The 26,881-nt window shown below is 37.9% G+C and overlaps 1 protein-coding gene across 1 annotated transcript in view; it reads right to left on the bottom strand.

Annotated features, from left to right (window-relative positions):
- Window positions 1-26,881, bottom strand: part of LOC104832748 (aldehyde oxidase 2-like) — a 41,967-nt gene that overhangs the window by 10,165 nt on the left and 4,921 nt on the right. The window contains exons 6-21 of the mRNA XM_010569102.1: window positions 24,636-24,820; window positions 24,218-24,380; window positions 22,441-22,476; window positions 21,397-21,569; window positions 20,822-20,933; window positions 19,786-19,905; window positions 16,751-16,883; window positions 16,295-16,419; window positions 15,019-15,152; window positions 9,881-10,022; window positions 9,121-9,312; window positions 7,854-8,081; window positions 4,627-4,752; window positions 3,804-3,878; window positions 1,601-1,666; window positions 93-281 (exon numbers count right to left, since the gene is read on the bottom strand). Of these exons, the coding sequence (XP_010567404.1) occupies window positions 93-281; window positions 1,601-1,666; window positions 3,804-3,878; window positions 4,627-4,752; window positions 7,854-8,081; window positions 9,121-9,312; window positions 9,881-10,022; window positions 15,019-15,152; window positions 16,295-16,419; window positions 16,751-16,883; window positions 19,786-19,905; window positions 20,822-20,933; window positions 21,397-21,569; window positions 22,441-22,476; window positions 24,218-24,380; window positions 24,636-24,820 (2,199 nt within the window). The remainder of the gene's footprint in view (window positions 1-92; window positions 282-1,600; window positions 1,667-3,803; window positions 3,879-4,626; window positions 4,753-7,853; window positions 8,082-9,120; window positions 9,313-9,880; window positions 10,023-15,018; window positions 15,153-16,294; window positions 16,420-16,750; window positions 16,884-19,785; window positions 19,906-20,821; window positions 20,934-21,396; window positions 21,570-22,440; window positions 22,477-24,217; window positions 24,381-24,635; window positions 24,821-26,881) is intronic.

Below are 26,881 nucleotides of genomic sequence, written 5' to 3'. Positions count from 1 at the left end.
GGGGGGGGAAGTCTACCATACACTATAGTCACTTACGGTTTTGCAGCAGAATCACCTGGTGTGCTTGCAAATGGTAGGTTTGGCGTGTTTACCTTGGAAGAATAGATAGCAATCGAGTTACGTGAATTTGGCAGTAAATAGACACAGAACTGCTCGGGAATGTCACAGATGGCAGGGATCTTATATGTATCCGGGCCAAGAGTGAGCTGCTCTCCTTCTGGGGAAATGAAGATTTCTTCTAACGTATAAAGACCAACTCCCTGAATGAAGGCCCCTTCAATCTAAGCAAAGAAAAAAAGGTAAAATTTTGCATCTCATTCAGTCATTTTAGAAGAGAAAAACATATATACAATTAGACTTACTTTTTAAGATTACACATGAACTGGCATCTTGCCTTCCAAAAGTAGAAATTAGCCAACATAGACCAAAATAGGACCAAGCTGTCCTCATTTGACTTACACAAATATTTTCATTGGCTCAAGTTCTACCCTTCCTTATTCCTAGCTAAACTCACTGTAACTGGTACAGTTACCTCTGATTTGCTTTTGCAAAATTGCCAAAGAGAATTGAGTCAAATCCACAGGAACTCCAGTGAGGAGATATTTGCCCAGGGACTATGACATAAATAGTCTGCTCAATCTGATATTTGCTTAAAAAGATTTGCAGATAGCTAATGAAATTTATTCTAGAGAAAAACATCTCAGACACAAATCAATGATAGGTTGGATATGAAGAAAAAATAACAGGCCAACCTAAAGTAGGAAGGAACAACTGCTGAGTAGACACCTGGGCTATGACAGTGGTGACGTAAACACTGGTGCAAGGTGAACATAGAATTGAATTGCTAAGGAAGAATGATTTGACAAATTTGGCAATCCTTGAATGTGCAAAATGAACATAATCTTTTAGGCAAAGGGCAAATATATGAGGATGAGCCTGTAATAGGATAAATAAGGAGGACAAAAAAGGTTTTTAAATGTAGATCATATTTTTAGGAGCATTTCCTTTGACTCTGCAAAGAAATGACAAATATTTTTTACACTTTTAAGTTCACCACTACTTTCTTATTTACACACTATTAGTGAGTGACACCACTTTTGTCACTATTCAATTTGTCTGTAGATATAGGTAGTTGAATCCATAATACAAAGCTATGGATATAACAGACCTTTAAAGAAAGGTCTATTCCATCTCAATAGCTTTTTCCACTACATCACAGCTGAAGTAACAGTGTGTGGCAGCTGGTTAAGATTTAGCCCTCAGACAGTAATTCTGGGGTAGAGTAAATTGATCAGGTAAAAGTCATAAGGAGATTCAGGATGCTACTCCTGTAGGACATTTCCAAAGTCTGTTGGATCTGCTTTTCTCATCACTTCTCAGAAGATGAACAAGAAGTAGAAAACTTAACCTAGTATCACTTATAGCTCCAAATAAAACCAAATACTAGTACATCTGTCAATCCAGCATCCTTGAGATGGATAATGGATAGTGTCTCATAGGCTTTGGTGGCTATTAAATTGACCAATAACAGCAATCATACAGGCATGAAGAGGAATGTTCACTAACATCTAATTTAAAGCAAAACTATGGAAGTTCATACCTGTCCTATATCTATAGTTGGATTTATAGTAAAACAGGCATCCATGACAATGTCTGTTCCGATGTTCTGTTAAACAAATGAAATGTGTTATAAAGTTATGCTTAAAATACACAACAACAAAGGGATCCTAAACATTATATAGTGTCACCCATGAAAGATATGTCATCACAAGTATTATAAATATATTCTGAAACATGAAAGCTACTTGAAGCAGGCTGTGTTGATGGAGAGTTCATCTAGATAATGCATTTTTGGTGGTTGTCTGAAACTTGGAATGTGATGTGCGCCTCCCATGAGTAACAGGATGATCGTGAATTAAAAAATGGCTTTGTTGCTTGTTCTCCTATAGAAACTGAATTGCTTGAAGTGATGTTTAGCCACTTCTTATGCTTTGTGGAAGCACAGTCACCTGAACAGAAGTTCCTTACGTAGAGGAGGGGACAGGGAAGAATGTCTGTTGGGCTGTTCTTATACAAAGTCCAGTGGCTTCTCCTCCTAAATCCCAGTAGTTTGAGGAGGTGTAGTTTGAGGAGGTTCAGACTCCAGTGATTTTGGAGTCTAGCTCCACATGGGCTGCTGGATGTCTGGCAGTCACTGCAGCCAAGTGTGCTTCCCAGGTAGCCAGAAGACATTGGATTGGTCTCCATAAAATGCTGCTGAATGCTGTCCCTGCACTAAATCCCCTTTGCAACAGGTCATGTTATATGACTGTGGCTTCACCTGTTTTAAACATAACCCTGTTAAAAAGAGGACTGTAACTAATGATATGATCTTGTTGTTGAAGATCTAACCTGTAGGGAGATGTTCAGAAGGTCTAATTGAATTTCAAAGTCATCATATATGATAGAAACATTATACTTTCTTTATTTTCTGCTGTTCTCACAGTGTTTCTTATTCTTCTGGTTAACATCAGACTTCTATCACAAGAACAGGATGAACAAATTATATTGTTAAGGGGACTATAGCCATTTATTGTTCTACTGGTGTTTTGTTGAGTACATCCAACAGACTATGTCTCTAATCTTAGTCAAAAAAAGCAAAAGAAAAAAATGTCATATGAATGTAATGATGGTGGGAAATTCACCCAACTCTACTCCAAGTTCACTGTATTTTTTGACATTACCTTGTGGGGTCCTGTCAATCAGTCAATTTCTACTTCAGAACATGAAACTCCAAAGAGAAAATATGGGAACACATGGCCTTTCTCTGTGTCCCGGTTCATGTTTGTAACATAACCTCTGGAGGAAGTAAGAACGTCCCTCAGATTAGATGAATTTGACCAAGATATCCCCCACCCCCTACCATTGTTCTCACTGTTGAGACTACTACAGGAACCATATAACATGATATATCACAAACTCTCTAAGCTAACTATTTTCATAGGATCTCTGTAGTCAAAGACAATCTAGGATGTAGCACCATTGATAAATATATGTTGTGTGGAATAATTTGGGAGGATAGGAGGGCTGCAAATGATGATGGCCGTGGAACAAAATTCCTTGTGGGCCTCCTATGTCCTACAGTAATTGACCTTGGAGAAGACTCTGTGCATCAACTGTCAAACTAGCTAACCAAGGCTATAAAGTGCTTCTGAAATCAGTATGGATTGAAGAGAATTCCTTTTGTTAAACACTGTAGTCTCCAGTCCAGGCAACTTCTTAATGATTTGTGTGCTGCATCTGATATGGCCTTGAGAAGGCTGAATGGGGACAGTTTTATCCTTCCTGCAACTTACTGACCAAGTAGCACCTCTGATGATGAGAAATTTAAAAAGTCTAATAGCTTTCCTTACTTGAAATAGCCAGTAGCTGAAAGACTGGTGCTTTGCTTGTGAGCTTCACTGATCTGCAAAATGTATACTCATTATTAAAAAGAGAAAATTAAAAATTCTTTACCTCATATTTAAAGAAAAATTGAAACTTTAAAAAAACATTTCGAAGAAAAAAGAGCCCTAAGTAAAAGCTTCACATTCCCTTGTGCCCTGGACATATCTTTAGGAAGGGGGTCATTGCAAGATCTCTAAAGTTGGCCAGACTTGCCAGGACATTGTGTTGCACCACTTGCTTTTACACTGTTTATTCTCTTCCTCACCTTCAGTTTACTTCATGCAGGGAGGCCCCTTTCTCCCTCCAGAACAATGGCAGCTTTCACTGCACATTTGTGGGTTTATCATCATTTAATAGTAAGAAACAGAGAGATTTACCCAGTCTTCCCATTTGCCGTTAGGATTGTCTCTTTGTATAGGGTCCAGATGCTTCCAAAGGATTTGACAAGCATCCTAGGGAGGAAGAAGGTTGGGCACCATCGACCAATCCACAAACTCAAATCTATCTGCTGTTTTCAAAGCAATACAAGCTCTTCCTTAGTGAAGTCAGTTTGTTAAATTCATTCTAAGGGCCGTAACTCTGTTCATGTACCTACAATTTCTTTACTCTGCTAACTGCCAGCTAGGAAGCAGCACTTTGTGAAGAGTGGTGTTGGCATCTGCTCTAACGTAACTGAAGTATTCACATACCAGGCTATCACTGAAACCATCAACAAAAAGAAGATAAAGGACCTGACTCCTCCTATTTTGATTTACTAGATAGAAAATCACTGGCTTGAATGATTTATTACAAAATAAATGACAGCAGAATTGGTCCCAAAGCATTTAAGTGGTAAGGGTGTTTCAGTCTGATTATTAAAAAAAGTACCTGAAAAATACCTTATGCTAAATTCTCCTTTAAACTGTGTTTAAATACAGAATAAAGTGAAGATCCATAAATTCATCTAGTGGCAATCTAAAAAAAAATAAACCCCACATTCAAAAATCTGATACAGTAAAGCAGAAAAAAGCAGCCCTTTTAAACGGTGTTCTGTAATTTGCATTGATTTAAACTATACATGTAAAATAAACTAGCAAGAGAGATTTTGAGATAAAAGAACTGCAAGCTGCTCAAAACCAAAACAAAATGATGAATCCTCAGAGGGACGCTCAGTATTCATCAGAACCACCAATTATGTGGAAAAATGGTAATAAGTCTAACCTGGACTGCTCTTGCATTGATTTCTGCTCCAATTGAACCTGCTGTGTATTTGCCACTAGGTACAGTTGTGCTTGTTTCACACAAGTGTATATATGACAATGGTATCTTCAGTTCACGACTAGCAATCTGTAATAAAAGTAAACAAAAAGATATCCAGTCCCACTTGAAGATGCAATCTCAAGGCAGGAATTCATCATGCCATTCATCTTTTTCTCTATATACACACACAAAGAAATTACCTAATTCAACAGTAATACCATGACTAGGACAAACACAGAAGTCTTCCTTAACAATTATTCTGTAAAACAAGTATTTTATAAATAAATTCAGGTAACAGAAGATAAGATAAAACAATACAGTGCAATACTATATGTTTTGCCTCTAATTAATTGCTCTCTAATCAGGTTTTTGTTGCATATGGAAAACTTAATCAAATTTAAAAAACAATGAATCATTCTCCCTCATGGAGTTTCAAATCTTATTCACATGTTTTATTTTCTATCATCTCATTTGAAATGGCTTGGTTAGTTTGTGTTCCCACTTTACTGTTTTTTACAGTGTTCTAATATTCAGATATTCATTCAGCTCATTTTGAAGGAGTGGCTTCATTTTAGCTCCAAAATGACCTGTTTAGCACATAGTTTTGTTTATCACTATTTACATCAGAAATGCATAAAAATTAACTGATGTTATCATTATGTTCGATAAATTACAAAGTTAAATTTTCAGCACTTTAACTCCCTCTGCAAAAAAAGGTTGGGTCATTTTTGCATGTGCTTTCTGTGCCTTTGCTATCCTGATAATAGTGATGTTACCACAAAGATGTTCATCTCCTTTCCAGGTCTCGAAAGATCACTTTGATTATAGCTTGCATTTTTCCTAAGTTTTGTCTTCATCAGTAACTCAGAAGTAACAACCCAGTATTAAATTTATCTTTCTTATGTCTACAGAATTTGCTTATTGTGCTTCTTAGTGCCATTCATCCTTTTGGCTTAGTTATCTTTCTTATATTTTGTTTACCCTCAGATGCTAACTAACTCAGCTGTGACATCTTAGTGTGAATTCCTTGTCCCAGTTCAATTCCACCATGAGTGACTAGCACTGACCCATCTATATAGATATGGACGAGAGCTCCAGCTTAAAGAAAAGCCACAGAAACTTGGTAATTTTCTTACTTCACTGAACAAAGGTGCATAAGGAAAAGAACAAGGCAAAGACAGATTTAATTCACAAGAGGCAGTATATTATTAAAAGAGAGTGGAAATTCTCCAGCAGTCTGACAATAACAAATGTCACTGCTCTAAGGCAGGATATACTCTAAATAAGCTAGTAGTTATTCAAAGGAGTTCTGCAGGGATCACAGTAATTAGTTCAAATAACAGAAAAGCATATTTTTCTTCTTGTGAAATTGGGTGAATCAAGAAGATGCTCGTTCTAGTTATAATGTATGTGTAGCCCCAGATGCTGTTCCCTCCTCAGCCACAATAAAAAGGAGGACAGAGTGGAATTTGAACCTGGAATCAAAGGCATTTTGGACAGATGGCAAGGTATCACCTACTATGAACATCTATAGAACTTCTCTTTTAGAAAAACAATAGCAGAGTTGTACTTTTGTTTTTCTGAAACTGAGGGATTAGTCCTAGCCCTTTTTGTTTGCGTGTATCCATACAGGGTAATAATTAACTGTTCATAGTATATAATTTTGATGGAGCAATGGGAAAACTGCTCTTCCATTCTCTCTCATAGGCTGTCAAGAGAATGGTTTAGAATGTGATTCACTTTCTGTTCGTATTTTGGTGCAGCCTTGTGCCGATAAATAGCTATTTTAAACAGGGGAAATGCGAGATGCAGGTGGGAATGGAAGTAATGAACTTTCATTCATGGTAAAATCAGGAACAAATAACTTCCCAGGGAATGGTGATGAAAGAAATCCATCTCATACAAGCCATATAATCCTGTGGAGGAAAAGTGGATATGAAAGAGAACTACAAATTCTGTAAAGAGACATTTTGCTGTTGCATGCAATCAGCTACCAACACTCAGAGAGTAAACAGTAGAGCCTGAGAGCTGTTGTGAAATACAGTGCCTCCAGGACATCTTTTTATTTGTTATTAATTCTACATTGAGAAATAATGGTCATGTGATCTCTTTGGTGCCAACTTGTGATGTTTGCAATCAGGTAACATTTTGCTGATGTCAGTTAGAGTCTTAGCTGACAGAGACAAGATTGAACAATAAATCTATTCTCTAGAGTTAGATCTAGATTTTTGGAAATTCAATGCAATGCCTGAGCTTTATTTTGAAGGTTTTGGTGAAATATAACTATTATTTATGCTTTTTTTTGACCTTTTGTATCAGATGAATTGTGATCCTTAGATTCAATGTTTCTTTACCATGAGAACGTTGTTGGATGAAATATATTAATCTCTCTCTGAGCTCTTAATCTACAAATTTGTGCAGAAACAATCAAGAAATGGAATAAACAACCAAGATATGAACCATGTGGATTTAGTTTTTCATGCATTGTACCCTCATAAACAAATAACAATGTTTGTTCATTTAACCTGAAACTCACTTGAAAGAATTTTTGGTTCAAGGCATGAATTAAAAGAAAATAAAAATAATCAGAACCAGAAAATTTCCCCAGAAATAACACTATCCTGAGCCATAAAAAATTCTAGTAGCAGAGCTTAACCTATCATAGAAATGGTAGTACCTGAACTATAGGAGTAATAATTTTTCATACTATGGACCAGATTATGCAAGGTTCCAAGTACGACATTTTTACAGTGAATTATTTAGCTTTTTGCTGCATACAGATAGCATGTTGGGAATCAGAAATTTATGTTTCTGTGAGGTGAATACCCATAGAATCATAGAACGGTTTGGGTTAGAAGGGACCTTCAAGCCAAAGGAAGATGATCTAGTTCAGCCAAGGGAAGATTGTTTAGTTCAACCCCCCCTGCCATGGCCAGGGACATCTTTCACTAACCAGGTTGCTCAAAGCCCCATCTCATACTGAGTAAGCATTTATAAAGAAATTGGCCAGATAGAGTGATATTCTTTCTGAAACAATGTATATCTCCATGGATGATATTTTATGCTAGTCCAGCATGTTGGAGTTCTTTTTCTCTTTCCTTCCTATCTGCACAGATTATACTTCCTCTATTTTTGGAGAAAAAAAGTAGAGATATAAGATCGCAAAAGCACTGTTTTGAAGACGTTACCTGATGAAAATAAGTTGCATTAAATCCAACAGAAAACTTCATGGGAATGATGGCAATCCCTTTCTTTTTCCAATAATTTTTTGTGTTAAATTCTTTCACCATTGCTTTTTGGCTGTAGTAGTCAGACTTATCCAAACATTCTTCCCAACATTTCCACAGATTCTCTGCATCAAACTTTTCTTTGAAGGACGTTAGGTTAACTCCTTTGTACATGTTTATTTCCCTAACCTAAACAGCAAGCAAGTTTACACAGTGCTGAAAATAGATATCGACTTGTAATATATTGACATATTATATATAATATAATGAGATGTCATATAATGATATAATTAATACTTATCTATATTAAACATAATGTCACAACCCTTTCTCTAAGGAAATCACTACACAAATAGCCTGATTTTTTTGCACATCAAATGCCTCTGAGCTTAAGTGGTGTCAGTGGGATTGTTCACAAGGACTACTCAATGCAAAGAAGGTTGGAAAACTCAAACTGTAAATGAGACTAGTGCAAGCAGAAGTTAAAACTAAAAAACCTGTTTGTCCTTTGGAGATGTCTCTGAAAGCTTCTTGAAATGTGGTAAAGGACAGTAAGTAAATGGTAGAGGGAGAAGATTCAAAGAAATAGGGGAAAGACATGATGGTTGGCATCCTAGGAGAGTAAAATGGTTTATAAACCATAGTTTGAATGTATAAGAGGTTGGCACATACAAAAGAGGAAGAGCTTACACTGGACTAAGCAGTGTGTAAGGAAAGGATAGATCTTGAATATTAGAGAGGAAATGGCAACAACTAAAACTGTTGGGACACTGTCTCTGAAGGCTGGGAAAAAGCCGGAAGTGTCAACCTGGTAATTGGGATGACAGGAGCCAGCTAACTAAACTGTTGATAGATGGATGGATAGAAAAGATGGAAAGTCCAGTTCTGAGAGGCTGAGGTGCAGGTGACAGCTGAACATACACAAAGCGATCTAAAACTGGTCACACAGTACAAGAGATAATACTGTTTTGACTGAAGCTGGTCATACTAATGGCAGTCATCAAACATTTTGCAACAGATCCTGGGCCAGTTTTCTCCACTCTTATCTGTATTATATCAAGTATTTTTCCATGGAAACATAGGTGCTGAATAAAGTACCATTCAGGCCAAGTAAAGTTGGTAGATCTGGTTCTACAAGAGCTGGCTTAAGCACAAGGAGCTTCTGACAGTCTAGGTCCTAGAACTCTCTGTTATCCCATGTTTTATTTGGCAGTCTTAGTTCTTTTACCTTCTCATGTGGTAGGCCAGTTTGGGTTGCCACAGCCACAATACAGGTCTCCACAAACAGACCTGCTTGAGGAAACTCAAATCCTCGGAAGGCAGTATTAGAAGGCAAATTAGTCTTGCAGGCATGGCCCCTGACTCGGAGATTGAGGATATTATATGCATTGTCCACTTTCAACACAGGGTACTCAATCACCTACGGTAAGAGATTATAGTTGTTCAAATGGTTGAATTTCTTTTAAAAAGATAGTGAAACATGTGAAAGACTCAAGAGACCAATGAGATGTAATTGTTTTAAGGAGGAGTAGAACTATACTCAGAAGGCCTGTTCTTCTGCTGTTTTTTACACCAATGTAAGTAAAGAAACTGTGTTTAAATCAGAGAAACTGCATTTAACTCATAGGAATTACAATAGCATAAAGAAGCATTACTGAGGGAAAAATCAGACCTTCAGTTTTGGGAAAGTGAAAGAATAACTTCATGATAATAGGCTACCTAATAAAACTCACTGTCTCTCTGTGTTCACTGAACTTTTAAATATGAATTTTCTATGTCCAATATGACCTGTCAGGAAATATTGTACCTACTTAATGATAATCTGTAATCAACACCTGGGCCACAGATGCAGTTTTACTTTGGGCAGATGAGAGTTGTACTTAACAAGAATAGACATATTCTTAAGAGAAATAAATTGTGGCAAAGAGCCATTATTTTCTTCTTGTGACCAGTTCAGTCAGCATGAGTGGTATCAGTGAAGGACTTACCGACTCAGATTCATCTTTTGTACAGCCACCATTTATATAGCACTGAAAATCTGCAGCTCTGATTCTACCATCATTCATGAATCCAACCTGTAATATAGTAACCGATGCATTAGCAGTCTTTTCCCTCATGTATTTCCAACATCTTTTTATAAATAAGCTAACCAGTTAGCAAATACCACCTGAGGTTCAGACTACAGAAGACAATAGGATTTATTCCACTGAATTGGAAAAATTACCTGCATGGATTTCTGTCTATAGGATGATATCAGTTTGGATCTGAATACACAAACTAAGAGCAAAACATATATATAAACCCCACAAATCTTCAGAATATCTCAGCTGCCCACAAAGCTATTCTCCCACGTAGACATTGACTATACTCACACAGAATCTGAAAAGTTTGTTCACCACTGTTTTCTGTATGAACAGAGACCAGAAAAAGGATGACAGGATCACTAAAGAAAACATTAACTCTGATTATGGTTATTCTATTTTCTGAAGTATTCCTTTTGTCATGATCTTTCATCCTGATGATTTCATCACCTAACATAACATCATCAACATAACAACATGAACCAATGGAGCATGTATTTTGCAGATTACATGTTCAGAAATATCCACCAAATTTCATTCAATTCTAGTTCTGGTTCCTTCCTCTTCAACTTTTTTTAAAAAAAGGTTATATATGGTTTTATATTTTTAACAGTTTATATAATAATATTTAAAGGGGATCAATCATAGAAAACTGTAAAATAACTGAAGACCAACTTGTTAAATGATGCAAACTGATGGAGCTCCATCAGGACTAAGGATAAGGAAATAAGAGATGATGAATACTATTGCTGGCTAAATCCTGCATAACTGCATGGATAGGATAAGAGATGGGACTGATGGGCAGAGTGGTTTTTGCTTAATGTAGTTAAGCAAATAATGCAGTTTTTGCAATTATTGCTTTTTAAGTAAAGAAAAATTTAGGGTTGGGGTTAGATTTAGGATTTGAGAGATCACAATCAACATTCCTTCTCCTTTAAAATTTTAATCATTATCCAAACTTTAGGGAAAAATGGGAAGTTGTAATTACATCAAAACAAAATATGAACCATAAGTCTATGGGGGCTTATTGAAAATTCACTGAGAAGGATAATTCCTCCTTCTTTTTTTCTCCAAAAGCATGACCTTAGTCATAATTCACAATCTCTATCCTAGCTTCAAGATAGCTAATTAATGAATAACAGCACCAGAATTAATACGATTAATTGTTTCTCCTGCTTTAAATCCATACCTTAATATTTAGCTCCATGTAAGATTGGACAGCAGGAAAATAAACTCTCCTTTCTTTCTTTCCTCCAGGCCTACTCTACTTCTAACACTCGTCATAAGACACTCAGATAACCAATAGCTGAAACCAAAGGAAACAGGAACTTTTGCCACTATCAGTAACTTTAGGACTCATAGACAATTCAGCAAGAAAACAAAATCTTGACATCTATTTTTACCTTCCCTAGCAGTAGCCATAGTCTCAGAGATCTGTTGTTAAGAGGCATCTCCACTGAAACAAACCATGAGCCATAAGCCCCTCTCAATACCACCCAACAAAGCTTAGGGCTTATACAGTATTTTATAAGTAACACTCTTCATCAGTTCCTTTGTGAGTCCCAACCCTCACATTATAAAAATAGCCTTAATAACTCTTGAGTAAAAATTGTGTGCTCCAGAATGATACATAAAGCATACATCCCATTCAACGTAAATACTTCTTGTAGCTCAGGAGCTCATGAAAGACTGTAAAAAATAAAACTCCACATTTCCCCCCCTCCGGCCAATACCCTAACGCTAACTTTTAAAATACTCTGATAAACAGTATCTGCCCCCAAACTAAACATAAGGCATGCCTCCTTTCCAATACCTATTCTCCTCCAAGCTCAGATGCTAATGTAACTTAGAAAATCAAACTCCAGAATATTTCCTCTCAAAAACAGTAACCTTAATTTTGGCCTGGCTTCTAGAATCCTCAGGTAACCAGTATGTGTGTAAAATTTAAAAAAAATGCTAGACCTTCCATTGGAAAATCTTAATGCTATTGTTTATATATGACTCAGCAAACTCATCTTTGCTTGTTTTCTTTAACATACCTCTAACCCTAAGCTTCGCCTAAGCAATTCTTGATAAGTGATATATGAATCAAAGGTTTGAAACATATGTCAAGTATAAGGGACAACCCAGTCCTTACCATAGCTTCAAGGTCCATGTAAAATGTAGAAAGAAGACAAAGTCCTCTTGCTTTCATTTTCCTAGGGACATAGATGGGTTCCCTAATGCAAATCTAAACCTATAATGGGGATTTTCAGTTAAAAGAAGAGTGAACCAAAATGAAACATAAGCTAAATGCTGCTTTTCCAAGATAGCTTTCATAGCACTTCAGGAACCCATGCAAGTAAAAAACCAACCAACCAGCCAAAGAAATCACACTTTTTATTCAAACCCTGACCCTAATCTGGACCTTAGAAATACTGTGGCACTTTATTCCTTCAGCAAAACTAAACACGCCAGGAACATCTATCAACTGCAGCCCTCATCCTACCTCTGGTACCCGTGTAAGACTCAAGAAAGAACCAAGATTCAAATTTATTCTTTTTCCTAAACTTTATTGTAATGCTAATAGTGCCTGAAAATATTGCCAGTGTCTTCATCAAAATTAAACAGAAGACTTCCCTTTGTTCTTTTCACCCTTCCCAGGTACTTATGGAATAGCTCAGGGAAAACCCAAACATCTCAGCCCTTGTTTTCTTCACTTTGTTTCTAACTTTAACCCTAACACTACCATCAGTGATATCCAAGTAATAAGTAGCTGCATGAAAACAAAATATAAGCCTTTTCCTTTTCTAAAAGCAAGTCTTATCAGTTCATTGAAGTTCTTAGATGATTCAGCAAGACTCACCTTCCATTCCTTCTTTTCCTTATTTCTACCTGTATCTGCAACCTAAATCCTAATATTAATAATGCCACTGTTACCAATATCTGCCAATAACCTGTTAATAAATAGAAATTAAAATAAACTGTTCATCACTTAAAACATCACCATCACCTCAGACTGAGGACAAAACTGATGATATTAGGCCTATCTTCAAATGTGTCAGGTAACAGCTATATGAAATATCCTGGCCTGGAAGTTTTGGGTGATGGATATACACATATGCAGTACATGCAATTACTGAGACCTGTGACCTCTGCAGGACTGAAAAATAGACCAAAATTCTCCTTCCTTTTTTTTCTGTAGCCACATTCCTAACACTATTCCTAGCATCAAATATATATAGATGACCTATATATGCTTCAGCAGCTCTTCACTAAGCTAGTCCTCATCTTAGTTCCTGAAGTCCATGCAAGGCTCGTTAATAAACCAACTGCTTAACCACTTTTCCCCAAACCACAATCCTGCCCTTAACAAGATATTTTATCCTAGATTCAACCATAATCAGGTAATGGATACCCAGAAGAATATGAAATACATATGTTATTGACATCTGTCACTCACAATCACATTCTTTGTCTTATGGCCAATACAGGATTTAACCAAAAACAAAACTTGCCTCCTTTCTTTTCCCAAACCAGTTCTAAATCTAGTCTAATCATAACCAGAATTGAACAGCATCTTTGTGAGCACTATCTTCAGCAAAATGAAAAATATAACCAGTCTCTCCCAGAAACAGTTGTCAGCCTCCCAGAAACTGTTGTCAGCCAAACTCTACAGCTCATGCAAGAGTCAATAAGAAAACCAACTCCTCATCCTTTCTTTATCCAAACCATATTGAACCATAAACCCCTCCTGGAGGGTTTTAGTGTGCTCAAATCATAGACCAACACCAAAGAGAAGGGGTTTGCCCCTGCTACAACCAGTTGCCAAGCTGACTTCAGTACTGGCATTGTTTACCTAGTTATTTTTAATGTAAGGATTTAGAAGTCAAAAGGAAGAGTTTTGCTACCAGCTGAATCTTGCATTACCTTGTAGGGCTGGCTTTGTATCTGAGAAGTGGCTCATATTCAATTCTGATTTACGTACTTGTCAGCTGAGGACGGGGCAGGGCTGACATTAGCAGTATTTTGGAGTAAGAAAAGGGATGGATGGTTCTGCTTTTTCTGGATATTGCATGGGCTGTAGAAATAGGATGATTGCTGTTGTTTTGATTCACAGCATTTGTCAGGGTACTCTTAGGACTGGGGCAAGGTTGGTGCTGGGTTAGGATTTCAGAAGAGGAGGAGTTCGGTTTCTTGCTGCATCTTTTAAGTCAATGGAATTATGCTATTTGCCCCAGAAGAAACTATACCCAGTAATGGAGCAAAGTATCTTCTCCTCTCACTCGCTTTATATTTTCCAAAAAAACGGTGCCATCTACCAGTGATTAACATATCCATATTTCTTTCAAGGGCAAAACAGACTGGATGCCCAGTCCTAAAATGAACATTAAAACCCCCACTTTTATTACAGCCTATTCATGCAGATTGCAAATGACATTACATGTACGTGGCCAAACTCCTAGTGGTGGCAATGAATCAGTCCATTTTATGTTTTAGTTTCTTATTAACCTTATTAAACTACCATACCTTAGTTTAGGCTAATTCAGCAGATTTCCCCCCCCCCCCCCCTACAGAAACAAAGTAGAGGAAATGAGTTTTTCAGTGGTTTCCCTTTAGCTTCTCAACAGGGAGATGCAAGTTCCATGAATCATGCACAGGACAAGGCAAGGAAACCAGAGTAAAGGAGAGCTGTGGCACAAAGGGCTGATGTGAGCACACCTAGGTATTAGGATAAGAACCACTTTCACTGAATATCTAGAGGGAAATTCAAGCCAGGGTGCCTAGGAAAGGCCTGAATGGTTGGGATTTGTACAGATCATCCCTGAGAGAAACTGCCTCCATGCCTTTTTTTTGGCGCTCAGATAGTAAGTGAATACCATTGCCAAAAGCCCAGAGAATTTTCAAGCCTCTACCCAAGATTTACTGCCAAATTGGTAAAAAAGATGATGTTGTCAAGATAACACCCCAAGAAGGGTTCAGGACTGGAGTTCCTTTTTCATTCAGTCTTGTCATCTAATTTGTTTTAGTTAAACCACTCATTTGATTTAGTTCAATTAACTTACTTGTTGGCTGCCACTGCTGCAATTACAGCAAAGAGTAAAGGTTTAGTAATCTTCCCACCAAATGCTCCACCAACACGTTTCATGTGGCACATAATTTTATTGTACTGGAGGTTTAAAGCTGAAGCCACAAATTCCTGCAAAAGTGAACATCCAGCATTTTACTGAGAATTGTTACCTACCAAAGTACATTAAAAAATACCTATTTTCATGGCTAACCATATATTAAAAGCTAACAGGTTTAAGAATCCTGGGCAGAAAACTAGAGTTGCTATAGAAACAAACAAACAAAAGATTTCAAACAAGTAAAGATGCCAATGAAAGCACAATCTAGTCTTTAAAGAATAGTGGAAATGTAAAAATACCTCCATAAACTAGTTTGATTATCTGATTGCAGATATTATAATCTCTATATAGAACTGCAAGTTTCACCTGTGGCTGGAGATAAAGCATCCACTAAAATATCAAGTTGAATGGAACAGAGTGATTGTTTACAGCACACTAGACAGTGTAGCTAAAATACTGACAAACCATTGCATTCTGAAAATATCTCCTCTGACAGTGCTTCCAGAGATGCTAGTAGATGTTTAACTTGTTGGGCTGACAGGGAAAGCTTAAAAAATGCAAGCCAGTGATGAACTGCAAAAGCTAATCCTAAACATGTAGAAATTAACATATATTCTTTGGAACTGTTGTTTTCTACAGGCCTACAATCCAATTCTAATGTTAGCTAGGACCTGTTAACCTTTTTTTCACATAATTTCATGTGATTTGTATGTTGTTATTATTTGCATATTCATTTATCATTATTTACACATGATTATAACCCCATCTTGTCTGAATACTCTTTCTAAAGCTGGAGACACTCACTGCTGCAAAAAAGTAATTGTCCAGGATTGTACTGAGGATTCTCACTGATTTTAGGAGGATTTGGCCAATATATCTAAGACAGAATTAGTCTTTTCTCAACAACATGATTACAGGCATATTATCTATCCAAGGTACCGTTTGTTCATTCCATAGTAATACTGCTCATTTGTGTCTGCACTGCACTGGATAATACAAAGACCACAAGACCTACTGTTACCTTCAGCTTCATCATTAGTAGTCAGGCCACTTATTTTCATAAAAAGATTCAAATCAATTAATCTGAATTGGGAACACCATTAGGGATTTTCAAGAGAAGCACGGAAGACTGAAAGCAGCTCCTGGCCATGTAGCTCAGCTTTAAGATTATTTAGGAAGGTAAGAAACAAGTATCATTAATACTTTGTTTTACCTGTACATCTGTTGCATGCTGAGTTGACACATACACGTCCATTTCTTTATCCTCCACTCCTGGAATAACAAGCACACTATTTGTTTCCAGGTAAAAATGTTCCTGTCCTCCCATGTGCAATTCACCTGTTACATACATAATTATAGGAAAATCTAAGCTGGGTTTCAATTTAACTGTGAGGAAATTTATATTTGCCTATGTATACATATATATGTATATGTGGCAGGGAAAAAGAGTTTTGTCACAGAAGAAAAATAGTTTCGTTTATTTTTTATTTCTTTGTATCTCAGGTTTATACCTTCTGGGACCTGTGTTTAAGAGGAAATTATTCAATCACCTAATCCTTGTATAGCTTTTTTTTTCCTTTTCCAGGATAAGATCAGTATCAATTTAATATATCATGCTTTTTCTTCTTTAGGAGGTTACATCTTCTCTGCTGTAACAGGATTATAATACCTTCTCCTGAATCACCCTGAGGGAAAATGCAGCTTTCCTCTTCCCTTCTTATCCTCTTTCCATCAGTATGCCCTTCTTGTATTACACTTTTTCTACCCATTTCTACCCAACACTTTACTTTTGTGCCATTTTCCTTAGAGAGAGGGAAATCTGTCAGCACAGCATAGCTTAAAAGCTAATTCTGTGAATTCTCTATGTAATCTTAACTTTATGCCATCCTTGGGTGTGACAATATTTCCCTAGCAGTTATTCCTGAAACACACATTCATGCCTAAGTAGTAAGAATCAGAACTGAAGCCACTAGAGGGTGACATGACATTTGATGGGGAACAGTTGGAAAAAGTCCAAAGGAGAGCAGAAAAAAACCCATCAGAGGTCATGAACCTATATAGAGAAGATTGACAGAATTGAGGGGGCTCAGCCCAAAAAAGTGAAAGAAGACATGAATCTTCAAATCCATGGAAGGCTGCTGCAAAGAGGAAGAGAATAGTCTGTGCTATATGCTCACAGTAGAAAGAACAAGAAGCACAACAGTGCTTACATTGCAGCAAATTGTTGGCAATGAGGATAATCCTTCTAATGATAGGAATGATGAAGCACTGGAAAAAATTGCCTGGGGAGACTGCAGAGTCTTCATGCTTGGAGGTCTCTAAAAACAACTTGGATAAATGTGATCCTTCTTTCAAACATGATACAGGTAGAATTGATGTCAGAGAAATGAAAAGGGGCTGATGGTCTGCTACATTCCCTCCTGTGATCGAGCAGGTATTCTAATTCTAAGATTCTAAATCTATTCTAAATAACTAATTCATGTGTAGTTAGTATTCAGTGCAGAGGAAAACTCAGCTGCAGAAATCTGTGGTAACAGCAGAAGGGTAGGTGTGATAATATATGTCATGAGAGGACAATCAGAAAAACACATGAGCAGGACACATGAGTTGTCTAAGCATTTATAAGGTGCTCACTAACAAATGTCAGAGCTGCATTCAAGTGTTAGAAACACAGAATTAGGGGAAGTATTAAAACTGGCCAAACCAGTGTTAAGAGAAGCATATCTTGGTATCATAAACCTTAATTTTACTAAGTCTTTTTACACTGTCCCACAGACTACTCTTATAAGCAAGTTGAGAACTACAATCCAGATAAAATCAGGGATACCATTGGTTGAAAACTGCCCTTAGAAAGCAGTTTACAGGATTGGCTGTCAAGCTGCAAAGATGATGCATGTAGAATAATAGAAGAGTCTTTTGTGTGTGTAATGTTACCACATGGTTGCTTTAGTAACTAATGAGTGAGCTACAAATAATATCAAACTGGAAAGGCCTGCAAGCCCATTAAAGGACAGGTTCAGATTTGAAAGTGATTTTTTTACATTGCAGAAATGGCCTAAAGTCAATGGCATGAAGTTCAGTATGGGTAAGTGCCAGTACTTTAGATAGCACTGTTGAACAAGATCTAAACAGGGATTACTGAGGAGCACAACTTGACTGTATATCCACAATTGATAACACCACAACAACCCTAATCTCATTCAGTGACACTAACGTTATATAGAATTTCTGGGAGACTCCACTTGGCATTGGTGAAACCTAATCTGAAATATTACCATAGTGAAGTTGGATGTAGTGAAATTAGAGATAATGGAGAAGTGAGCAGTGACAATGAAAACAGTTAGCAGACATGACTTATGGGGAAAAGATGAGAGGACTCTGTTTAGAGGGTGAACCTTTAAAGTTTGCAGGAAGGGAGATTTAGATTAGGTATTAGAAAAAAAAAACATTCTAATTATAAGGACAGTTAAACTCTAGAACTAACTACAATAGGAGCTTGTGGAATATTCTTCATTGGTACTTCTTAAACACAGGTCTGATACTTATGCACAGAGTATGCTCTGGGACTACTGGATCATGTTTACTACTTGAAGACAGTGAATTTTGTGACAGTAGGAGTGGTATTCCAGACCAGTTTACTCTGATCCCCTTGTTTCTGGGATTAGACCTAAATCAAGCAGTCAGCTTAAAACAGGGCAAGTTAAGTTAACTAACACCCATAAACAAAGCCTTATTTAGCTGTAATGTTTGTCCTAGGATTAAGGAACTTCATTTTAGTTAGCCAAGTTCTAAGACAAGGAAATGGTCTTAGAACCATGAGCTAGCAGGTGTTACATAAGCTCCATTTAAATGTGAAGCTTCATTTCATCTTCATTCCCAGTGAAGGGGAAAAAAATGAACAGAGTAAGTTTTTTTGAGAAGAGAATAGAAATTTAAATTCAGCCACCAGCTGGAAATAGATTCTGAACTAGCATAAGTCTCCTCCCTTGCCTGATGCACTGCATGTATGAACTACCTTCTATGATTTCATCAGCAGACTTGAATCCTTTCTCAGTATCTTTCATCATCCATATGATCCTTTTTCAGATGGACAGATGGTTGTAGCTAAGTATTAGAAAGAGCAGGATATTTGTTCCACCATCAGAGAGCTTCTGGGTTTTTTTGGTTTTTGTATTTCATATCATTCCCTTCTTCCCCCAGATTAGAAACACTAAATGTCTATTAATAGAATTCAGAGCTGTTGAAAATATTTCAGAATCAGATTGCTTGCTACTGAAAACCTGCCAGACTTGAAAATTTTCAGAACATGGATGCAGGATGTGTGATTCCAGAACTTCTGCAAACATGAGCTCTGAAATTTAATTCTATACTGACCTACTACTGCCTGGAATTTGGCTCCTGGAGGCATGGAGTTGCTTACTTAAAACTTTCTAAATATTCTTTAGCAATTTCATCCTAGATCTACAAATATACTGGATGAATAGATAGCTAATAAGATTTTTTTGTGTGTTTCTAAAAACAAAACTTTGGAGGCCATTTATAAACTTTTTACACTTCATCTTCAGAACCAGTAAAGTCATATCTCATACCAAAAAAAAAAAAAAAAAATATCCAAAGCTTGGCAGAGCTCTGCACAAGGAGGTAAATAGTGAGTGAGGTGACTTAAGAGCTCTATCAGACGTTGAAGAGGAGACAGATTGTTACCTCAATGGTCAGAATTGGCTCCAGATCTTCATACACTATCTTCACCTTTTCAGCCCCACACTTCGCCTGAGTCAGTGACTCTGCAACCACAGCACAGATTATCTGACCAACACAAACCACCTGCAACACAGCAATGTATTACCCAAGGAAAAAACACAGGTGTGGTTAAGTTCCTGTACAAAGAGTGTTTTGTGGAAATAGATTCTGCTCAAATGCCACTTTTATATTCTGTTTCTCTAAGAATACTATGTCAGTGCAGACTCACCTTCATTAGATGAGAAGTGTATTAGCGTCTTGCATCTGCTGCAACATTTCTGTCCTCAGAAATGCTGCTGACGTCAGTCGGTAGTCATGAACATTCACCCTGTGTTCATCCTGAAGTGGCCAGATACTGTGCCAAGTAAAATCCTATCTGGCACAGACCACTTTCCTTGTCTGTACTCAGAAACGAAGGAAACTCAGACAAGAAGGAATAGGGAGGTAAGAGCAACACATTAGCAATTATTCCTGCCCCACTGCAAATACCATGCAACAGTGTCACTTGTGACGGATAGAGCCTGAGGCCTGGGACATTCTGTACAGTCATGCTGACTGCATGGATCCTATACATTTCTTAGCTCTGTTGATGCTCAACAAAAGTTTTGTCTCCCATTACCATATTCTAGTGTATAATCTGGCCATTAATTTCATATTGGTTCCAACTGGGAAATTCTCATTTCATTTGTCTCATCTTTGAAAATCTCAAATGCCATGGCTATTTCATACTTTCTCAGAACCCATGACAATCACTCATTTATCAGCCCTTGAGAAATCATGGCTCATTCATTTAAATCCCAAGTTATTTAAGGGAGCTTTTCCTTTCTCTCTCACTGGGGAATGGTAATTCTGTTTAGCCCAGCCTGCCTGGCACTGTATTAACAGTTCTTGCACTTATTTTCATTTCATTGCAGCAAGATGATGCTTGCAAACTCACTTTCCTTTTTTTGTAAATAACTGGAGCAAAAGGTCCAGTCACTCCTCCAGAAGCAAGAAATACCTTATCTTCTGCATATGCTTGCTCATCCTTGCCATTTTCCCCTGGAACATCCCTTGCTGTCACTACATCAACCGCTCCGGGCACCTGAAGGGCTTCTGATGCATCGATTGACCTGGAAAGTAGAACATGCACATAAATGAGTACAGTACATGGTACAAATATCTCTAGTACAAGTAATTCAGTGAACTTTAGGACAGAAGCATAATCCACTTGGTATTCTTACCACAGATCTTTACATAGAGAAGAAAGTGGAAAAGCATTGATTAGCATATTGAGAAAAAACAAATGGAAGTCATGAACATCTGTTTGTGCATGGCATAGAACAGCTCTTTAATTTCTAGTTCTAGTACATACAAAATCTAAGAATATAGTTCCCTTCTACATTTTTTTTTGTACTAAAAGGGGTGAATGCATTAATATGGACTCTTCTGTCCATATCTGACACTATTTAAAGCACACAGTAAAGAAATTCTTACCTCATTTGCAATACATACCTCATAATATGGCCAAATTGGACAATAAGAACAGAAAATACTTGTTAACATACTTATGTGCTTATAGGTTTTCTTGCTTACGTAATCTTTGCGTGGGCTTTAATATTGGTGACCAGAGCCAGTGAAAGTTCTCCATCCACTGGACGAATGTCATCAATGTAAACCGCTTCGCCAGTGGTATGCTTAATACCAGACTGGTGCATGATGGGACGGCTCACAGGATCTTGTGGAGACTGTCCTGGTGTGTGGATTGTCTGGCTCATAGTTCACAAACGAGTTTCACCATGTCTAGTGCACGCAGGTGACTCATGGGGGGTTACAAAAGCGACCCAGCCTTGGGTTGCCTTGAGGCCCTGTCTCTCTGCAGAGACGACTCACAGGGAGCTGTGTAGACAGCTTAGCCCTGGGTTGTCTGATAAACCCTAAACTAAACAGGGCAGTGGCTGTGCCATTCAAAGAACCAAAACCTGAACTGAGCCTTGAAATCCCTTAAAAAATAGTATGCCCTGAGTCTCAATCCAACCACTATTCAGTTGCTTGAGGAAGGAAGGTGAAAAGCCCCAAAACCTGGAGGGTTTCAGCTTCAGTTTCAAATGACAACCTTGTGTATTCAAACAATCACAGACCAACAAAGGAAAGATAAGGGGAAACTCCACTCAGATACACATAATCCATTTAGGCATATATCATAATCGACTCAGACATAGTCATACACACCATTCCACAAGTCGGGATAAAGACTCTAAGATTCAGGTTGGAAATGGGGGAGTCACTTCTCCAACTATACAGTTGGCTTGTGAAGGAAACCCTTTCCCCGCTTGATTGGGACACCGGTCGAGGTAACTTCCCTGGGATTGAAAGCCCTTACCTGGAGGGGTAAGTGAATATTTTTTATGCTTTAAGTTTGTAAACAAGTGCGTGCTTGTGGTTGTCTGTGAATTGCTTGTGGTTATAATAATGTACTACTCTTGCCTTAAGAAATTGCAATAGTGCATTCCTCCATTGTATCTGTAAAACCTGTGATAGTGGCGTGTTAAGTCTGTAAGTGAAGTTCAAATAAATAATTTGCTTGAACCTTGCAGTTAAGTCTGCGAGTGAAGTTCAAGTTGTTTGCTTGAACCTTACAGTTAAGTCCTTTTCTGTCACACCTGGGTCAACATCCTGCAGAACAGGAACATGTATCCTCAAGCCAGAACAGTAATTATAGAAAGCTTTACTCAAAAACACTTTCTGAGGATGTTTTGTGATCATAAAATCCATGTGGAAACCATCTAGATTTTATGACAATATTTGTGGGACACATTATAAAGGGCTAATTCCATTTTTAGAATTCATGCTATAGTGGCACCAAAGTGCCCTGTCAGAGATCTGAGAAACATACTGTGTTAGATACCATTCATGTCTCTAGTAAATGGCAGTCTCTTCCGTGGAAAGAGTAAACTAAATAAATAGGAAAAAAATAAAAATCAAAAAAAGAGAGGTAAAAGGGGCAAAATGACTAGTTCACATGGTGGAACCATAGCAGACAAAGGAGAGCTAAAGTCTTCTAGATCTTATAGCTAGCCTGTCTGCTGGGTCCATACTGCTTCTGATAGCATCCTTGTGCAAGCCACACTTTTACAGACTTCAGCATCACCACTGCTTCAAACAATCATATTTCACATTGTTTACTTCAGAGAAAACATATCTGAAATCAGGAGTATATTCAGGGATCACTCTAATTCCTTCCTGCCCATCCTCCTAAAGAGACAGGTAAATTAATATTCTGGCCAGCGCTGACTAGACTAAAAAATGGTTTCATCCAGGTTTTTGCTAATTAAATTCCTACCGACAATGCCCTCTATTACTTCAAAGTCAGCCTGGAACTGAAAGCATTTCAGACATATATAATGAAAATACAGCTTTGGTGCTTTATGTTGTTGAATTGCTGGTAGCTCACATTAACTTGAAACACTTTTATCAGGGACTGTGAAAATCTAACATTTATGGTTTTGTTGGGCTTTTACTGAGTAAAGAGTTTTCTGTAAAACATATCTTCTTAGTCTCTTAAAGGAGAAAAAAACAAATTCTTGGCTGACACTGAAAGTTTTTGGTGGAAAACTGATAAGAAGCAGCAGAAGTTTGATTTTTAAAGTTTTTCAATTTTGCAACAAAACAAAAATATGGGTGAAAATTCTTGATGAAATTTGAAAATTTTTAAAATTGAAATCTACTGAACAAACTTTTTCACATGCCAACCACCTCTTCCTTTCATACTGTAGCTTTGCGAATAAATTTTTAAGGCTTGAACAATCACAGAGATGCTGCAGTAGGTTATACCATTTATTTGTACTGAGGCCCACTGGACAGTTTAACTAAATTCTGCTGAGCTCTTGCATAGCTGAAAGCTGTGCCCCTCTTTCAGCTGTGTCAGGACCACTTGATGCTGCAAAACACCTTGAGGGCAAAGAGTGCATCTGCACCCTGAAAGACCAGAAATCTACAAAAATGTAAAAGATTTCCCACAGGGTCAACTGTTTCAGCAGCTTCACATAACCATTAGTGGAGGTTTAGGAATGAAAAGTTAGAAGGGCAAAATACTCATTAAAATAGAGGCTCTGTGGCAGTCCCAGCTACAAACACACCTCAGCTGATAGATCTGGACACCCTGGGCAACATCACTTTGTAGCATTCCCAAAGCACTCATCTGCTCAGCACACCTGAAGGGATACTGAAAGGAAGGTGATGTCAGAGCAGTGTTGTCAGATCCTTATTTCTAAACCAAAAGTTTTCCCCTCACATATTTTGAAGTAAAGTCTAGCACCTTTACCCTTCCCTCTCATATCCCTTAATCTTTAAAAAAGCAGAGTTTTCCTGCAGCCTGTACGCTGATGTGGGTATGCAATTCTTGTCCGGTCCTTACCATCTGATTTAAACCATGTAAGACTTCCAGGTAAAACCTGAAAAGGAAGCTGACAAGCAGAGTTCTTCTGTATTCTACTTTTCCACCCAGAGCTGATGGAGGGAGAAAAATTTCCTCCAGCACCAGTCTGCAAGCTTCATTCAGCATCTGATCATTCCATTGCCTGGTAGAAAAATAGACTAACATGAACACACACTTCTTCATAAGTAATAGGCAGCTAAAGCTATTGTGAAGTATGTGGGAAGTAATAAGTGAATCAGCATAAGTTACATCAAGAAATAACCTATTGTTAGGGAGGACAGGACAAATACAGATTGTGAGAGGCTGATGATGGGATCTCCACTGGCAGAATCAAGCAGACCCCATGCATCACACCATGACTCCTGCACTTGCTTAAATACATGAAGATATTCAATACCTTCCTATGAGCTTCTCACAGGACTTTCTTGCACTGAGTATGGTTGAGCCAATGCCTCCATATAAAATACTCAGATCTACAATGGTGTCTGTGCCTGGACAGAAGAGGATTCGCATTCCAGAATTCGCTATGGACAAAGCATTTTTCTGGCTTTCAGCCTGTCTGAAGGCTGAAATAAAGTCATTCTAATGGTAAACAAAGGAAGGAAAAATTCCATTAATGGCAGAAATTGATTGAAAGAAAACAAATCTATTATTCCTTGTATTTTAGGTGTTACCACTGTCCAAAGAAAGCAACATTTTTAAAGAACATTTGCTAGAATTACTGTTTTAATTAAACTTTTTATTTTTCTTGAAGTACTAAGCTAATCATAGAGAGACATACTAAGAGGGGACATTATTTGAGGTTATCTACTTTTAAGAAAACATGCCAAATTTTAAATTTTATCAGCAGTTTAATGACTTCAGAGTGCTGGAAAAGCAGTCCTGCTATAAGCCACTTCATATATGGCTGGTATGTCCTTTAAATCGAATTCCAGCTTAGAAAATAGTTGTTTCTTCTCCAGGACACGGAGGCCCCACTGTGTTAAGGAACCTGATTTTGTGAAGATTTTACACTTGGAGATTTCACATTTTATGCTACAGTAATGGCATTTACAGAGGGAGGCAATAGAAACAGCTGGGCTTTCTACTGTCAGAAATATTTTGTTCTGGTGACAAATCCACATATTTTAAAAGGAAACATAATAGCAATTTCTTTCATGATCAGGCACATACGAGTCCTTTGAAGAAAGTGTATAAAGTGCCCTTTCTGTAGCCCCGGAAAGAAACTTCAGATTCAGACAGCCACAGAACTTTTAAAGTAGGAGTTAGCAGGTTAGATCTGTCACTATGAGTATGTGATACTCTCATGACAAATGTAAAATTCAGGATTACATGTTGAACAGTGAGTCTTGTCAGAGACAGAAAATCCTCTCAGCAGATTTACATTACTTCACTGAAGCAACATTCACATCAAGCTACTCAAAACCAAAAGCCAGCAGCTGCCAGGTTTCCATCTACACTATCTGTTGACAAGCCTTGCAAAAAAAGTATGCACATGCCTTTTCATTGTGTCAGCAGAGTTAATCAAAAAGGCAATTCAGCATGAAAATGAATGGCAGAAGCAACCTCCCAAAAAATGGTGTTAATTTCCTGTGGTGAGGCTGCCTAATCCCCCATGTTGTTCATGTGATGGCTGATAGATAATTTTCCTGCTCTTCGAAGTGTCCTTTTGAGTTTGCCAGCAGTGCTGTTTTCTTTTATTCATTCTGTTGTCTCCACCTCTGCTGTTCTTAGGTGCAGCTGCATCTCTCTGAAAGGCAAGACTCTGAAACACCCTCTGTGATAGCTTTAGTTCTGCGGCACAACTTGTCATGGGACAAAGCAGGTTGGGATTTCTCTTTTCTTTTACTTTGTGGAGGGAACTAACACATTCCTCCTTACTTTTCTCTTCCAGGCTGTTTGTCTCTCAAATCACCACTAAGGCTCCAAGTTTCTGGGCAGCAGCAGCACTGTTGCTGCTGCCAATACAGATCATGCTTTTGCAGGCTTTGAGCTCATGGGAATCTTGTTTTTCAGGGGAAACCTGCCATGGCCAGCCAGCCTCTCATGGGCAGAAGCACTCCTCCAGCATGAGGCCACATATGTTTAGTATGACTCACCCCCTGATGTCAAGGTTGGCAGAGACTCCTTTGGTCACTCCCTCATTGATTTCAATCACATCAGACTAGCTTGTTGGGTTTCCTCTACTTGCCCCGTACTTTTCCTCACATCCACTAGAGGGACATCTAAGAACACAGTAACAGTGACACCATTTCCTCTGTCCCTAACACCCAAAAGCCACATGCTGCCACCTTTGGTCACAGTAGTTAGGACCTTATTTTGTGAGTAGTTGCAATGACAGCTCAGGACTGTTCAGTGTAAATAGCTAATTAGTGAGAAGAGGCTGGAAATGAGCTTTATTGCTGAAGACTGTGTGACAATATGGCATTTCCCCTGGAAATATTCAGGCAGCCCAAATTTCTTGTCTGGAAGGGGCACAAGAGCACCTTTAAGAGTGGGGGAAAAAACAATGAGAGGCCCAAAGATGTAGAAGATGATGGACAGCTGGAAGAAGTGGGAGAGGTGATGGAGGGATGCCAGAACTTTCTTAGATACTTCCAAAGCAGTAGTAACCTGCATGTTTCAATGCCTACTGAAAATAAT

Source organism: Haliaeetus leucocephalus, unplaced genomic scaffold (assembly GCF_000737465.1).
Source record: "Haliaeetus leucocephalus isolate CR32 unplaced genomic scaffold, Haliaeetus_leucocephalus-4.0 Scaffold1, whole genome shotgun sequence".
Taxonomy (NCBI): Eukaryota; Metazoa; Chordata; class Aves; order Accipitriformes; family Accipitridae; genus Haliaeetus; species Haliaeetus leucocephalus.
Note: the sequence above shows the minus strand (reverse complement) of the source record. Positions and strands in the feature narration are given on the sequence as shown.